This window comes from Heptranchias perlo, chromosome 37 (genome assembly GCF_035084215.1).
Source record: "Heptranchias perlo isolate sHepPer1 chromosome 37, sHepPer1.hap1, whole genome shotgun sequence".
NCBI classification, from domain to species: Eukaryota; Metazoa; Chordata; class Chondrichthyes; order Hexanchiformes; family Hexanchidae; genus Heptranchias; species Heptranchias perlo.
Window position 1 is genome coordinate 6,856,597 of NC_090361.1, and position 17,340 is coordinate 6,873,936.

A 17,340-nucleotide genomic window follows, 5' to 3' on the forward strand; every position below is an offset into this window, starting at 1 on the left:
TTGAATATATTCAATGACTCAGCATCCACAGCCCTCTGGGGTAGAGAATTCTAAAGATTCACAACCCTCTGCGTGAAGAAATTCCTCCTCATCTCAGTCTTAAATGGCCGACCCCTTATCCTGCAATTATGCCCCCTAGTTCTAGACTCTCTAGCCAGGAGAAACAATCTCTCAGCATCTACCCTGCCAAGCCCCCTAATAATCTTATATGTTTCAATGAGATCGCCTCTCATTCTTCTAAACTCCAGAGTGTATAGGCCCATTCTACTCAACCTCTCTTCATAGGACAACCCTCTCATCCCAGGAATTAATCTAGTGAACCTTTGTTGCACCGCCTCCAAGGCAAGTTTATCCTTCCTTAGATAAGGAGACCAAAACTAAATCTCACTGAAGCCCTGTACAATTGTAGTAAGACGTCCTTACTCTTGTACTCTAACCCCATTGCAATAAAGGCCAACATTGTATTTGCTATCCTAATTGCCTGCTGTACCTGCATACTAACTTTTTGTGTTTCTTGTACGAGGACACCCAAGTCTCTCTGAATACCAACATTTAATAGTTTCTCACCATTTAAACAATATTCCATTTTTCTATTTTTCCTGCCAAAGTGAATAACTTCACATTTCCCCACATTATACTCCATCTGCCATGTTCTTGCTCACTCACTTAATCTGTCTATAACCCTTTGCAGACTCTTTGTGTCCTCCTCACAGTTGCTTTGCTACCATGTAGGCAAACATGGCAGCCAATTTGCTCACAGCAATTTCCCACAAACAGCAATGTGATAGTGACCAATTAATCTGTTTTGGTGGTGTTGGTTGAGGGATTAGCTCCCCTTGCTTTTCTTCGAATAGCGCTATGGGATCTGTTTCGTCCACCTGAACAGGCAAACCTGGCTTAACCTCTCACCCGAAAGACGCCACCTCTATCACAATGCGGCACTCCCTCAGTACTGCCCTGGAGTGGCAGCCTGGCGTTCGCAGGTACCATTTACTGTCCAGGCTGACACTTGAAGAATGCAGAGGTAGCGGGATGGTGGCCAGCGCCCATGGAATTGTACCCCAACATGAATCAGTACCTTTAGGAAAATTGTTCTTTTAAAATGCAATGCTGGAAAATGTAGAAAAATTACTTTGGTGGGTTTTCCAGCATGTTTTTACATTGCTACGGTGCAAAATATATTTTGATGTGCATTTTGCTTTCATATTTTCTGCAAATCATAGCATTGCAAGTTAAAAAAAAACCCTCTGTGACTCGGTGTGATTGACAGGTGCGGCGACCATTCAGGTGCGAAGGGCATGGGAAGGAGGCGGAGACTCCCCTCCTGCCACCGTCTGAACATGTGGTCGTCACCCATTGGCCAGAGCCCGTCGCCATGACGTTTCGCCCAGCCAATAACCTTCAGCCATCTGGGCAGCTGCGCAACCTAGCGTGCTGGCGGAGGCGGCGTTGGAGTGACGGCGGCCCCGACCAATGGCGGAAGGGGAAATCACCCGCAGTGCGAGACGCGGCCAATCGGGGCGGCTGGCGCGGGGGGGGCGGGACTGACGGGCGCAAGTTTGGCTGACGCGGGCTGTATAAAGCCTCAGCGGGAGCCGCTTCAGTCCTGCTGGTCTCATTTGTGTCAAGCGTGCCTCAGTCGGTGTATTTTTTTCCCCCATACAATTAAACCAGAGAAAAAAAAAAGTAGACCGAATAAAGTCAATTTGTAAAAGGGAGGAAAAAAAAAATCAACCCAAGGAAAAAGATGAAAACTAGGTTGCTGCTTTGCCTGCTAGTTGCTTTGGCAGCTGCAGATCCAACAGTTCATTTTAAGGAGGAATTTCCTGATGGAGGTGAGTTGAGGAGAGGAGCACTAGGCCGCCCCTTTAAAACCAAACAAAAAAAAAGTACTTAATATTTTTTATACCTTCGCAGTTTTTTGTTGAAAACATTAATTTTAATAGATCTGAAATTGCTAAGTGTGGATTGTGATCCAGCTTTTTCTGGATCAATCCAAATTAAATTATTTTAGGTGGGGGGGGGGGGACTGTAAAACTATGGAAAAAGTAGATTTTAACTAATTGTGTTTTGTGTAAATGATACTTTAATTTAAGATGAGCTTGCGTTAAAATGGTGGTGAGTATACTCTTTGTTTCACTTTCTTTTTTAATTTGAAAGCTCCAGTTAAACTTAATTTTTAAAAAAAAATCAATCTTTTTGAATTCTTCATTTAGTCTGCAGTAAACTGTAGAAGTGACAGGCTTTTTTTTTGCAGTTTTTGATTTCTCATCGTTTCTGTGTGGCTGTAAAGTTGCATTAATTTTTTTTTAAAAGAGTGTTTGAATCTAAAAGGGCCATTAGCTTTCTATGAAATGCAAAACTGAGACCTTGGAACTGGAATTTTAAAAAAATTCTCCCTCTTTTTCCCCCACCCCCCAAATTTGTTAAATCTTAATTTTTCAGCTCCATGGAATGGGATTACTTCCTTGCTAGTTCTTCAGTACTTGAGGTTCTCATTCCCCCCTCCCCCCCCCAAAGTGGCTGTTGATCTATTTATCCATCCAAATGAAACTTTACTGTGTGAATTTTGAATCTAATAGGTTTAAAAAAAAACCCAGACTGCAAAAAAAGTTGGAATTTATTTCCCTGCTTAAAAACAAATTTTCTTTGCTCTTTGCAGCAATGCTGTTGCTGTAAATCTGCTGCCTTGCATGCTCTGTGACTGTTGTACTGGTCTTCAGGCTTCTTGGAAGGAATCTTGAAGTGGTAAATGCTGGCTGTATTTCTGCATAAAGACAGACTAGCATATAGCATGGTTATAAATTCCAAGAGGTATTTTATTGTTGTCTTCATTATCTTGACATGTATTTTACATCAACTTCATTGGCACTAATAATGCAACTTTTATTTGGGGACACCTTTTTGCTTTGAGAAGGGTTTTCCAAGTTAGTTCAGTCACTGAGATATGCAAGATACCGTATGAATGGGTGAGTATCGAAGACCCTTCTGAATTCTCGGCCCTTGCGTATTAACCAGGTGTAAATGGAGTAAGGCGGAGTAACTTGCTTGTTACTCATCAGTTATCTCATCTGGCTTGGTTGTAGAAATAACAGCTATTTCATGTTTTTCTGATGTCCCAGTGTAAGTGGGATACTGAGGCCAGGGAGGTCCCAAATCCAATCCCCGCCCTTTGATGAATTAGCTTATCTCAGTTGGATGATCGAGGAATACTGAAATTGATTTTGCTTTCCATGGGCTGGGAAGGCGGGGGGGGGGGTGGAGAAATCAGCCACTTCTGATCACTGCTCAGCGACCCCCTGCAAAGTGGATCTGATTCGGATCAGTTGTCCTTATTCAACCCTGGTGGTTCTCCCCCCGCCCCGGTGAAAACGCCCGATTACATGTAATATGGAAGGTCGCACAAGCAAAATGCCAAGTTGTGAAATATAGGACGGTTGCTGGCACTTGTAGAACAATGCTGTAGTGGGGCACTGATGCCTTTGGGAGGAGAGAGGAATGAAATCCTGTTTTATGAATGGCTATGACTTATTTTTAATTTTTGGCGTGCTTTGCATCCAGTTTTTGTTGTGTAATCTTCAATCCCTTTTTGGGAATGTGGTAGTGTTGGACTTCCTCGTGTTAATGCCTGAGTCATTCTAGCTTCCTTGTTTGTAGGATGAGCAAACCGCCATTAGTTCAGTTGTCAGTGGGAGGCGTGGGCTAGGCTGAGCTAGGGGTAATCACCCAAGGTGCTTCACAGGAGTGTAACCAGGCAAAAATTGATACTGAGCCAAAGAAGGAGACATTAGGACAGGTGACCAAATGCTTGGTCAAAGAGGTAGGTTTTAAGCATCTTAAAGGAGGAGAGAGGTGAAGAAGTTTGGTGGGGGGGGAAAGGAAAGAAAGAGTTCCAGAGCTTAGGGCAAACCATGCTCCTGAGGGATTGATTCAAAAGTTACATGAGTATGATCTGTGAACTGTACTAAAGGTAGCATGGCTGAAGGGAGGTGGGAGAGTGGGGAACTACTTAGAGAATATAATAGTCTGGAATAACTTGCTGATGTGAATGTGAACCCGTTTGGATGGGAGCCAAAAATCTCAACTCAATAAGAGATACTAGAAATATCTGGTCATGATAAATTAAATATTTTTACATACATTAACTGAAGTGTGTGGTTAGTTATGGAAAGTGACTGATGACTAGTATGTTGGATTGAGTTGACTGTACGTAGGGGAGCAGATGGCCAGTTTCTTGAGGAACAGCATGAAGGATGTTTGTTCGAGGTAAGTCTGGACTTTCTGAAGTAACAAAGTGCAGTTATAAGGATATAAACTACTTCAGGAAATGACTTGAATTATTCAAATTCCTGTTTTTCCCCCGTAAGCTATTTTTCTCTTTTAAACCCTCCGTCCCCACAATGCATTCCCGAATCGACAGGTGACCTGTTCCCCAGACTGGACTTAATGCTAGAACTCTCCTGGTGCTGAAATTGTTCTAGTGTTGGAACCATCTCCTGTGTCTGGAGGAGTGAATGACTGCTCTTTGTCTTTTTGTATTCCCCTTCTCTCCAGGCAGGAGGAGGGATGTCCTACCTGAGATCTTGCCACAAAGCAAGCAATGAAGCAATTAATTGTTACAGGCGGGCAAAGATTGCTGTAGCACCAATGTTGGGCCAGAACAAATGCTGAGACTCCTACTTCTAGTTGTAATATGTTCTTTATCAGCCCCTGAAATAGATTAAGGGCAGTAATTTCCAGCTAGAGGTATCTCTTCTATGGTGGCCTTTAGTGCTGACATTGTGAAATTTCATATCTGGTTCCAAGGCAAACTAAAAAATGGGCAGGCTATGGGTGTATTTGATCCATTAATGCAGTAGTGTCTTGCATCTTTGTCATCATTGTAAGGATCAGTCTTGTGCTTATCACACAACATACTATTTAAATAAAATGCTAATTCTACCAGCTCTGGAGTTCATGTAGTGTCATGAAGATACAATTAAAGGTGAGCTTGTGGATGTTTTGGTGGCTAGATGTTAACGTAATGGCCAAGAAGTGTGTGAGTGCTCTTGAATTAAAGCTGCATTTGCCTCCAGGCTGCAGCTACTAGCCTTTTTATAGGTTCTGTGATACTTAAGCCTGCTAGCTTTAAGTACAAGCTGCAGATGCTGGAAATCTGAATTGAAAATGCTGCAAAACACTCGAAGAGAGAGATCTAGTTCGGATGCAAGGTCGTCGACTTGAAACGTTAACTCTGCTTCTCTCTCCTCAGATGCTGCATGTTTCCAGCATTGTCCGTTATTAAACAAAAGCTGCTTTTGGACTGTCCTTTTCACCTGTTTTCCCTGTAAAGGTGGCAGATTTGTAGACCCAGTTTTACTTGGGTTTTTGAAATCTTAGCTAAGAGGACAGTATATTTTTTAAAGTTTTTTAAAGAAAAGCCATACTTTGTGAAGTTTCTGTTTGCATGACAGATGCCAGTTCCAAGAGTATACATGTTCTGATTCTCTTGTTGATCCTCTTCCTCCAGAAGGGAAGGTTGGTGATCCAGTACTGTCCTTTTCAAAGGATTGGAATCACTTACTCTTGTCTGTAATTTTAAGGCATGGCCTGTTGTACTTCAGGCAAAAATTACATTCTCTTCCTCTTAGTATGTGCCAATTTACAGCAGGGTTACTTTATACAGCACAAGCTCCCTGCCTTGCATTGGGCTTTGAAGTGTTGCCAGTTCCAAGTAGCCACTTGCTGTGCGTGTGCTGGTCCTGGTGAATTACCAGCACTTCAAGGTCTCCTGTCTAATTTAATCTCCCAGTAAATGAACAGGACCAATTTAACAAAGAACAAGATCCTAGATGTATTTCCCCTTATTTCATTACATTTTTGCTTTAGGGGGGGGGGTTTAAACGTGAGGCTTTTTTAAAAAAAAAAAACACGAGTGGCTTTAACCTGGTAGTGGAAGTGCTTACTGTTTAGTTTCTAAGCTACCCGATTTAATATCTGGAACCAAAATTCAGTCTGACAGAACCAAAATTCAGTCTGACAACCAAGGTAATTAGCAGGTTTAAGGTTAATCTGTGTGGGCTAATATTCACCTGGGCCTCAGGTTAACTAGGTTACTAGAACGTCTCTGATGAAAGATCCCAAATATTAATCTTTCAGATGCTAACTGTCTTGTGCATTGCCAGCACTTGCCTATATATTTTTATTTCAGACTTTCAGTGCTTAGGATTTTTTCTCTACCAGAACAATGTGGCCTTTTTTCCCTAACCAATTTCCTCCCCCCCCCCCCTTTTTTTTTCCCACCTGACCCTGCCCAGAGGGTGTTGTACAGTTCCACAGGTGCTAGTCACCCTTTTTGGTACCTCACTTAAAGCAGCTACTATTCATGGGGCACCCCAACAGATTATTTGCCCACAGGGGCATCACAGCTGATCCTGCTCCTGTTTTCGCCTAAGCTCCACATACCTGCCCTTTTCAGTAGCAGTCACTGGGTAATGATTGCAGTGGGAGCTCAGATGGATTTGTTGCCTCTAGCTCAGGGTCACGAGACTCATTGTAGTAACTCTACCAGCAGCTAGATTGTGATTCGGCATCAAAACCCTGGATCTTCCCCGTCTGTGTGGGTCCAGTGTTTGCTGGATAAACTTGTTAAGCAATTGGGGAATCTCTTGGATATTAAATTTAAGAATCCACACTCTCAGCAGATAATTTCATGCTTCAAGCTAATAAATTGGATTATACATTTTATAGTTAATTTGCATTTTTATTTCTTTGTCATCAAATTACACAACTCTGTACCTTGTTTCTAATTTTCAGTGGCATTGTTAAAATTCTGGTACAAATTAAATTTTAACTTTGAATAGTTGCTGTAAAATCCAGGTTGGGTATGTTGGGCATTAGTATCTATTTGGATTTGATGTCTCATTCCACTAGTCCATTTTCCTCTAGTATAAGATCAGTTTAATTTCAATATCCTATGCTCAGTATAACTGAATTTGACCGTGTACAGACAGTAATGTGGTCTGTAGAGAAATTGAAGTCACTTTTAAATTTTAAAAAATCCTGTTTCCTCGGTTGTGGCAGTGGTGCTGGGTCACCGGGTGTCAGATGCACTAGTGACCAGGATTGACTCTGATTTATTTTTATTGACTTTTTTTTCTCCCTAATGGGAAAAATGCCTACTTTCTGATTGATGCCTCCCCTAAACCCCCCCTCAGCCTATCTCAGAAACTAGCTGTGTGTGGAATTGTGGACAACAATCGAAATAATCACGCACTTAGAGATGGATTACAATGTGATGGGACTTGTGCAAATGTTGTTGCCTGCCCCTGAGGAACAGTCACCACCAAGCTGACTCCTTATTCCATCTAAGAACATGACCAAGGTGATTGTGTTACTTATGATCTTGGGTATTAACCAGTCTTACTAAATGACACTAATGCCTTTCTCAGTGACTGTCAGAATTGCCAGCCCTTAGTTTGAGCAGAGGAAGTTCTGTGGCATTGTCCATGAAAAGTCAGGACTAAGTGACTTTCCCCTCAGTGTATTAGAATTGTTGTAAGTATGGGAATATGCCGCTTTGAGAGCTTCTGATTTTCCATTTAGTGCAGCTGTAAGTGTGACTGATAGCTATGGGAAGATCCTATTGAGATGCCACCTAAAGGCCTGACAATGGTGTAGCAAATCTAATATAAATTATAGACATGCACATATTGACTGTATCGCCTATCAACCTTGTACTTGGCTTTAATATAATGAGGTGTTTTCTGATTCTTATGAAATAATCTTAGCTTTGGTAATCTTTGGGTCTATTTTTACATTTTACAGTGTAACAATTTTTTCTGTTCTTGTGTAACAGATGCGTGGACACAGCGATGGGCAGAATCGAAGCACAAATCCGATTATGGAAACTTCAAGCTGACTGCTGGCAAATTTTACGGTGATGCAGAGAAAGATAAAGGTAGGGGAATTTCTCCCTCTTGGGTTTAAACTCCTCATAGATGGTAAATGGTGTGCTCTTTCCCTTTTACTTCTCTCCAGTACATTATTACAGCATTGCTGTAATAGGTATTGGGTATTTCTGTCCAGTCTTTCTCTGTTAGGAGTCTCATTATCTCCCAGTTGCCATGCTCCCTTTCCTGGCTGTGTGGGCAGGATAACATGGGCCTATTGACTTCTTGTCATTGTGGATGTCTAAATGACCATGAGTAAGATTGGTCCATCACATTCTGGATGTTTGATCTTAATTTCTAAAGCGAGAGATTGATTCAGTTGCTTTGAAAAAAGTGACTATGGAAAAAATGATGCATTAACTGTAAGGTCTGGAGTGCATTTCAAGGCAGTATTCAATCAAAAGATTGAGATGGACTTGTGCACACTACAAGACTGAATCTTGTTGCTGGCTTCTCAACCCTGTGATATTGCCTTGCAATACGCTCTAGGGTGTTATTCATAATGTGTAGAAGTATAGTGGCTTGCCTTTTTTTATGGCTATGATGTGTATACTGGGGCATAAAAGCACTTCCCTGGGCTGAATCTCCTGCAGGTTTCTAGTTGAATGCCATGTGACTAGGCTGCCAGTAAGATCTGGACGTTTATTTTTGCTGCTAGTTTCTGAAACTTCTGCCTTCTCTGCCACAATCTCCCCCCCCCACCATATCACTTGTTCTTCCCCTTTGAAAGTTTCTGGCTCCCAACAGTGAGCCTGAGTCTTCACTTATCAGTTTCTCACTGACTAGCTGAGCAGACAGCAGAGTTGCTGTGGGGTAAGGCAGTCTCTTGTTTGTGGCTTTTTGTCGTGGCTGGAAGCCTCTTCCCCCAGCGGATTCCCACGTGTTGGTGGCAGATGAGTACTGGGCAGCCTCCGCATAGCGTGAACTCCTGACATCAGTGCTGAGACACATTGCAAGCCAGTTGCCAATCCAGGCCACCTTTAGCGCACTTTGGGGGAATCTTGAATGTCGGGGCAGGACAGACCTTTTTTGGTAGGTCTAACTTGCTTCTGCTGGATTTGTTGGTTCTGCTACTGTGTGGTGGTGGGTGGAAATGTTGGAGAGAAGGATTGAGGGTGGTATAGCTGGTCTCCTGAAACTAGCACTGCAACATAAATGCACCATGTGTCTGTGTTGGAGGCTTGTGATGGGTATTTATTGGCTGGTCACCATTGGATAGGGTTAAAATTTTAGGTCTTGCAGAACAATTGTGGAAATTGCCTGATTTTTTTTTTAAACCTCTCATGCTCTATCTTCTGTTCGTCCCTCCATTTCCCAATTTAGGACTCCAGACAAGCCAGGATGCCAGATTCTATGCGATGTCTGCAAGGTTTGAACCCTTCAGCAATGAAGGGAAGACCCTTGTTGTTCAATTCACAGTAAAGCATGAGCAGACCATCGACTGCGGAGGTGGCTACGTGAAGATTTTTCCATCGAGCCTTGATCAGTCTGATATGCATGGAGACTCCAACTACAATATTATGTTTGGTAAGTGTTTATCTTTTCTCTACCTCCCCTAGCCTAGGAGCACTGAGTGCCTTTGTGAGGAAGCAGTGGCCTCCCCTCTGGCCACAGGATGAGACTGGAAGATTGATGGTGATAACCCACCTTCTGTTGTTCAATGGTGCAATAGTTGCTCTGTGCCACTCCTGCTCCCCATTGCATCCATTCCCAGTTTTGTGTGAATAGAGCCTGAGGACTCCAACCCAGTGGAATCCCTATTGATGGGGAGGAATGATAACAGGATTGTACCCATCTACCACAGTCTCCTGTAAGTGTTTGTACTTTTATGCCAGTTTGTGTACATGTAGTGCATACTATATGTATAATTTTACCTTTTTTTATTTTAAACTAATTCATCAACTAAAGACAAGGGATTTCAGTGATCCACTGCCTATCCTGTTTATAATTGGTTTTCTAGGCTTGTACTAGATCTATAAGTTTACAATTCCAACCTCTTTTGGTTGAATAATTGTGCTTTTTAATCAATTAGCAAAATATATTATGAATATCACCTTTTTAAAAAAAAAAAATCCATGTAAAATTTTAGGAACCATGTGAAAAATGAGTGAAACAATTCCAATACTGAGGGAGCCATAAATGTACATTGGCATTTTCCAATATCCTACAATGCTTGACATAGTGAGGGATGACTGTATTTTCTGTTCTTGTAATTCTAGGTCCTGACATTTGTGGCCCAGGAACCAAGAAAGTCCATGTAATTTTCAATTACAAAGGAAAGAATCACTTGATTTCCAAGGATGTTCGTTGCAAAGTGAGTAATTGTATTGGGAGCTTCAGCAGCCATTTTGACTAAACCATGAAATAAAAACAGATGCTGAAAATACAGAATGGGTCTGCCAGCATCTGGAGGAAAAAAAATACTTTAATGTTGAAGTGTAGGTCCTTTGTCAGAAGTGGGGAAAGTGAAGCTGGAATTCATTAATATATTTAATGTCTAGTTATGGATATTATGCCATTCATTGGGCATTCTCTGTGTGCTGTCCTCTGGGGAAAACAATGTCAGGCATGCAATTATGCTGTCCTGTTCCTGCATTTTTTGCAGCTGGAGAAGCATAGACTTCATTCTTTTGCTTCTCATGGATCTGTCTATAAGAGCAGGTAGATTGAGTAGAGCTCATTTTGTATATTTGATTTTTTTTGTTGTTCAATAGTCTTTGCTAATTGATCTCCTGTGGCATCACTTGCAGCCAGTTATTAATCTGGATCATGTTGCAGTGCACTTTGCTGTAATGAACAGCAAAATAAATGATACAGGAGATGATCAAGTCAGTGGTGGTGGTGACAGAAGTAAAATTAATCCAGTGCTTCATGGTATACATTTGGCACACTCCATTCCCCTGTTATAGTGATGATCACCCAATACCATTGACCACCGATGTATAGCTTGTCTCTTGAGACTACCAGCTGGTGAGATAGCCTAGTATGCTGCATTGTCTTGGTGACGTGGCTTGTTTGCCAAAGAATGGATAAAGGTGGAAATGAGGCAGATCAGGCTTTTGGAAATTTAACAATGCTGACTGGTCGGCTAAGTTGATTGATGCAGCTTTAAACCCATTTTTCCTCCCTTTTACTAGGATGATGAATTCACACATCTCTACACCCTCATAGTCCGCCCAGACAATACCTATGAAGTAAAAATTGACAACCAAAAAGTTGAGTCAGGCAGTTTGGAAGAAGACTGGGACTTCCTCCCAGCAAAGAAAATCAAGGATCCAGAAGCCAAGAAACCTGAAGACTGGGATGAACGTTCAAAGATCGATGATCCAGAGGACAAAAAACCTGAAGTAAGTGAAGCCGTATGGGAATGCTGCAAATTTAAATAGGCTTCACTGGACACCTAGGTGGTTCTCAAATGGACTGCATGTTCATGCCCTTGATTCCTCATATTGGTGAATTTCTGGTCTCCTGTCTACTGAGACCCAGGAATGACAGAGGAGAAACCCAGTGATGGTGAGAGCTTTGGGAACCATAGGTCCAAAGTCATCTGTTTGCTCCTGAGCTTTGCTACACTCGTCACATGTCATGTCTTAAATTACTCATACTGTATTCCAAAATGCTGAATGCATTTTTTTTGGTGCACTGGACTGCAGTATTTTGAAATTCTGATTCTACAAATGGAAATATTCATTTCTGGGTCATTCCATCTGTTGGTATTGCTTTTTAAATAAACTTGAGGTGAAGTTTGTTTCAAATTATGAATGCTTTGGCTTGCTTGAAGCTTTGAATTGCACTGGGCCTGGCTTTTAAGCTTTGGCCATGCAGGTGAAATGTTTAACTTTTTTTATTTACTTTTCCATCAGGACTGGGAGAAACCTGAGCACATTCCTGACCCTGATGCCAAGAAACCTGAAGACTGGGATGATGAGATGGATGGTGAATGGGAGCCACCAATGATTCAGAACTCAGAATACAAGGTAAAGGCTCAGCCTTTTATGTACATATAAAGACCTTGCTTATTTGTGTTCTGCATTGATTATTGAATTGAGATGTATGCAGAAATATTAGTTAAAATAACCTGTCTCAGAGCAAGATTAAATTTGTCCTCAATGAACGTGAGTGATACTTGGGTCACTTCTGAGTTACAGGCTGCAGTGTAATTTATTGCTTCATGGTGTTTTGATAAGGGACACCTGGGAATCTGTTACAGGCTGTAATTTTTTGGAGGTGTTTAGAAGACTATGGGGCCAATTTTCACTTTCGGTGCAGGTGGAAAATTGGTAGTGATCGGCTGGCTGCCTGTTCTACACATTGTCCGATTTCCGTTGGATGTGTGCATGGGGTGGTGTACCTGTAACTGCCAGTTTTTCGCCTGTGCCGGAAGTGAAAATGACTCCCTACATGTTAGGTTTTGGCAGATTGTCTGAGTTTGGAGATCCCTGTGGTGTCTTTTGTTGTGTGGGGACTACTTCTTGATGACTTAACTTATTCTGCATCTTACTGTGCAATGACAAGTGTCAGTGCACTGACATTCACACTGGTGTGATGGCTGCCTGTTTGACGTGTGGTTTTGTAATTGCCACAAGTTTCTGTAAGACACTGAGGTTGTATGGTGTTGTGGTATTTCATGTATTAGAAGTACAATCTACCAAAGTTTTGGATTGGCCTCCATCCTTAAGATCAACTTTGAAGTAATTTTGTGGTTTCACTTGCTTGATCGCTCCTAGATTTGCTAATTGCTGCACGTGGTGAACCTTACTACTTGATATAAATGCCATGGTTGCCCTTCCAGCCCCATTCTACTGCCCCCTCTGCTCAAGACTAGGAATCAAGTCAGTGATGTATTTTTATGTCATTGGTCGTGTCAATTTGAATTGGGTAGACCCAGTAGCACATCAAAATCTGAAAGTTATCATATTCTATGTCTTTTTTGCATCAATTAGACTTGTTTTCCTTCCCTGGTTCAAGGTTCTGAAAAATACAAAGCAAATATCTTTTAGATAGAACAGTTAACCCTGTGGTCTGACTGATGTCTAATCTATTTTTTTTCCAATAGGGTGAATGGAAACCACGTCAGATTGATAATCCAGACTACAAGGGAAAATGGATTCACCCTGAAATTGATAACCCTGAGTACACACCAGACCCCAACCTTTACAGCTACAAGGATATTAGTGTGATTGGATTAGATTTGTGGCAGGTTAGTGCAACACCATGTTTTTTTTCTCTCTGGCAAACAACCTTGCAGTATGTTTCCTATTCAAAGCCTCTTGTTCTATAGGTGCTCAAACCACTGGGTGTCTGAATCACTCCTTACAAGGTCCTTTTGTGGTTGGAAATGCTGTTTCTCTGTGCTTATTTCTTGTTCTGTTCCTTTCTCTTCTCTTGTTTTGAAGTTCAGGGCCCAGAGGCATGGAAATTTCCATTCTTGATCCTTCTCCCTCAATGGTGAGAGTATCCATCTTGAGACATGCTAATTAATGGAAATGTTAATTTTAAACTTTGGCCTGCGGTGCTCCACAGTAAGCACCTAACTGGCCCATAAAGTCACAGTTTGGACACTCCTATGCTACAGTGAACCATTGATCAGGACAACCGTGTCCACAAGATGAATATCCATTTGACTGTGTGCACATGGGTTTCAACATTTTTAATTCCTGTAGACTCTGCAGGGTCACTGAGGAGGGCTCAGCACAAATCTGAGATTGATTCCTTGTTTTTAAAGGATTAAGATGGCCTGTCCTTGTGCATTTATCTAATTTATTTCTTCCATGGTTCATTCAAGGGATAAACAATATAAGCAGTGAATCCCTACCACTAGGAACAGAGATGGAGTGCTTAAAAATCATGCTTGAAGCAGCTAGTTTAAAATGGTGCAGATTTAGTTACTCCAGTTATAAATACAGCCAATGTGAGCTAGCATTTTAAATGTAATTTTCCTTTCCCCTTTTTAAGTGTTTCCCCTCCCTTTTTGTGGAAACCAGTATTGTAGGGGCTGGAAGCACATAAGCACTTTAATGCCCAGCTCCATAGACCTTGGAGTAAGTTGTCTGCCTTGCACCATTACCTTCCTTTCTGTTCTCTTCTCCCCCAGCTGGTTATTTCTCCATGAAAGGTCATCTTCCACAGAAGTTTTGTTGGTACAGGTGTGACCAAGTTGTTGAGCGATGTGTATTTTAATTTTTCAGGTCAAATCTGGGACAATATTTGACAACTTCCTGATCACAGATGATGAAAAATATGCTGAAGAAGTTGGAGTGGAAACCTGGGGAGCAACTAAGGTAATCTTAGAATCTTACAGCACAGAAGGAGGCTATTTAGCCCATTGTGCCTGTGCTGGCTTTTTGAAAGAACTGTCCAATTTAGTCCCTCACCCCAGCTTTTTCCCCATAACCCTGCTAATTCATCCTTGAAGTTCATGTTCAATTGCCTTTTGAAAGTTCCCATGGAATCTGCTTCCACCACCCATTCACGTAGCATGTTCCAGATCTTAACCCTTTGTGAAAAAATTCTTCTTTTCCCCTCTAGTTCTTTTGTCAATTATTTTAAATCTATGACCTCTGGTTACTGACCTGCTTGCCAGAGGAAAGTTTCTCCCTATTTACTGTGAAAACCCCCATTATTTTGACTACCTGTATTAGGTCTCCCCTTCTCTGCTCTGAGGAGAACAATCCCAGCTTCTCCAATCTCTCCATATACCTGAAGTCCCTCATCCCTGGTAAACCTCCTCTTTCACCTCCATCCTTCCTAGAGTGTGGTGCATAATATTCCAGCTGAGGCCTAACCAGTGATTTGTAAAACTTTAGCATGACTTCCTTGGTTTTTGAATTGAGTGTAAAGTCTCTGCAGAAAGGCAATCCTTTTGTAAGAGGATTGGCTTCAGGGGGCAGGATTATATTTTTTTTAAATTGAAGTTTGATTTGAAATGTGTATTCAGCCCTTGAGCCATCATTGATGCTCTGTCCTTTCCTGTGGGACACTTGTTTCAATCTAACTGGGATTGGAATGAAAACTCTGTAAAGGTCATATGAAGTTAATTTAGGGCAGTTGCAGCCTAGTTCTTAGTAAATACCAGTTCACAGCACAACTGCCCATAGTTCATTATGAATAAGCACTAAATTGGTTGTCTTACTTACATCCATAATAGCTATGTGCATGAAGTAAGGGATTTGGGAAAAGTTTGGTTTTCCTATGCTGACATCTCCAAAATTTTAGTACATGAGTTCAATTTTAGTTTAGAAAAGACTTTTTTATATCCTCAATGTACAATTTACAGTAGGAATTGCCAATGTAATAATGCCTGCAGGTAGGGTGATGTCCCCAAAAAAATTTGGGCATTTGTAATTCAGTAACTCCATTCTGCAGTAATATCATAAGTTAACACATTTTCCCTCCATATCTGAATTGGTCTTTTATGGAATAGTGTTGTGGGTTTTAACAATTATAGGAAAATTAGAACTGGTACACTGTAATTTAGTTGTCATTTCGAATTGCTCCACCACCATCACAGGTGAGAGGCTTGCCTGTAAGGCACCAGTACTTCATTAGTGTTATGTAGATTAAAATGGTCTCTTTGGACAAAACTCCAGTATTATAGGGATGTAATTTGTAATAGAATGCTTGGTGTTTTTCAGAATATGAAAAATTTCAAATGGCTGACATTATGCTTCACTGAAAACCCTGTGTCCATAGCAGTGTTTTTTGTATTTCTCTGACCATTTTTTCAAGAGGGAATTGATTGCTTACTGCTGTTGTCTTTGTTCAGGATCCAGAAAAGAAAATGAAGGAACAGCAGGATGAAGAGGAGCGGAAGAAGCGGGAGGAGGAAGAGAAGAAGGATAAGGAGGAGGGTGATGAGGGTGATGAGGAAGAGGACGAGGAAGAGAAAGAAGAAAAAGAGGATGATGAGGACGAGGAAGAAGACGACGATGAAACGGATCCTGCTCCAAAGGATGAGTTATAAAGATTGTAGTAGAATGAATGTTGGGAGAATGAATGGCAGCTGGGCAACGTGCAGAAAAGAACCTTTACACAAAGCAATTGGGACCCCTTATTGGAATGTGCTCATTTTGTTTATGAACAAAGATTAGAAAAATACAGCTTGGGGGGCAGGAAGAAGGAAAGGGGATGAGATTTAATTCCCATTTGAAAATACACCCACTGAGGAAGTGAGTAATAAAATATATTCATCTCACTAAACTTACCACCTTTTTATAATTTGGGCGGGGGGGGGGCAAGGGAGAATGTAACCTGATATTGGAACTCTGGCTGTTGTGTTTTGCACTCTGAACACATCACCCTAACATGACCCATCTGACTGGATGCAATGAAATGGCCACCTTGAACCTGGAAATCACCTGAGCAATGTTCATGTACAAACAGGCTTGCATCAAATTACTTTTTCTGCTGTTTTAACAGAGGTGTTCACTTTTTTAAAATAAAATGTTTAAATGGGTCAACCCCTTAGTTTAAAATTTGGTACAAGCCCTCAAGCATTGTACAGTAACATTACTGCCAGTAATTTCCAGGATTGGGTGCCCATGCTGTTAGCTTGTTTAACACATTTATCTAGATAAGTACACTGTTCAGTGTATTATAAGTGTGAATGAGATTTTACAGTTGATGCCAGTTAATGTCCAGGGGAGCACTGCTTTATAAGTTTTTTGAGAACCACTCAATTCCCAAGTGTAATTTAAAATCTGGTGAAGGGATTTTACATAATGGGGATGATCTGATTTAAATTCGAACAATTTCACTTCCATCAGGGGTTTTCCAATTAACAGGCTTCAACTGTAAGTGTAATTGTACAACTGCCTTTATTCATTCGAAGAAAACAATTAGGTCTAGCAGGACTGCACTGGTTATACACATGGATGTTTATTGGCTCTTTCCAAATCCAGGGTCAACTTTGCCTTTGTATTTTCCATTCTTTATATAGGGGTTTCAAGAAGAGGGGGAAAAAAAACTTTATTTCCAACAAAAATTCAAAAGGAAACTTCAAATTTCTGTACAGACCAAGACTAAAGTTTGTCATTTTAATCTGTTATTTAAATGTTGTAAATTGGTGATTTAATCGATGACCGTGTTTTTGGAAAACTTAAGTTCTCTGTGTGCAATACAGAAATACGTTTGAACACATTTCTACAATAAATACCAATGGAAGTGAAATGAGTCTTGGTTTTTTTTGTTTCTTTTGGGTCTCTTTCCCCTGGCTTGTAACTCATCGTCCCTTGAGTTTCTATAGCTGAGGTATTCTGTGAATTGGAGTGCAAGGTCAGTGAACTCTGGTTCATTGCTAAGTCTTTCCTATACTTGCCATTGTGCTGCTCCCCTTTGCTGGCTTCAGCATCTGCTTTCTTCTTCCCTTAGATCTCTTTATATCTACTGTAGTCTTTTCCCCAGGTTGGCC

The 17,340-nt window shown here is 41.2% G+C and overlaps 1 protein-coding gene across 1 annotated transcript; it reads left to right on the forward strand.

Moving 5' to 3' along the window:
• Positions 1-1,590: 1,590 nt before the first annotated feature.
• Positions 1,591-17,099, forward strand: LOC137304456 (calreticulin-like). Its single transcript, XM_067973055.1, has 9 exons — positions 1,591-1,835; positions 7,838-7,939; positions 9,255-9,458; positions 10,151-10,245; positions 11,069-11,278; positions 11,795-11,908; positions 12,988-13,131; positions 14,120-14,212; positions 15,697-17,099. The coding sequence occupies exons 1-9, from the start codon at positions 1,748-1,750 to the stop codon at positions 15,892-15,894; spliced, it is 1,248 nt and encodes a 415-aa protein (XP_067829156.1). The 5' UTR covers positions 1,591-1,747; the 3' UTR covers positions 15,895-17,099.
• Positions 17,100-17,340: the final 241 nt, after the last annotated feature.

Excerpts from the sequence above, each read along its gene's own strand:
- LOC137304456 (XM_067973055.1), top strand. The coding sequence starts at position 1,748 with ATGAAAACTAGGTTGCTGCTTTGCCTGCTAGTTGCTTTGGCAGCTGCA. Across the intron at positions 1,836-7,837 it reads GGAGGAATTTCCTGATGGAG|ATGCGTGGACACAGCGATGG; the intron begins GTGAGTTGAGGA and ends CTTGTGTAACAG. Across the intron at positions 11,909-12,987 it reads TTCAGAACTCAGAATACAAG|GGTGAATGGAAACCACGTCA; the intron begins GTAAAGGCTCAG and ends TTTTTCCAATAG.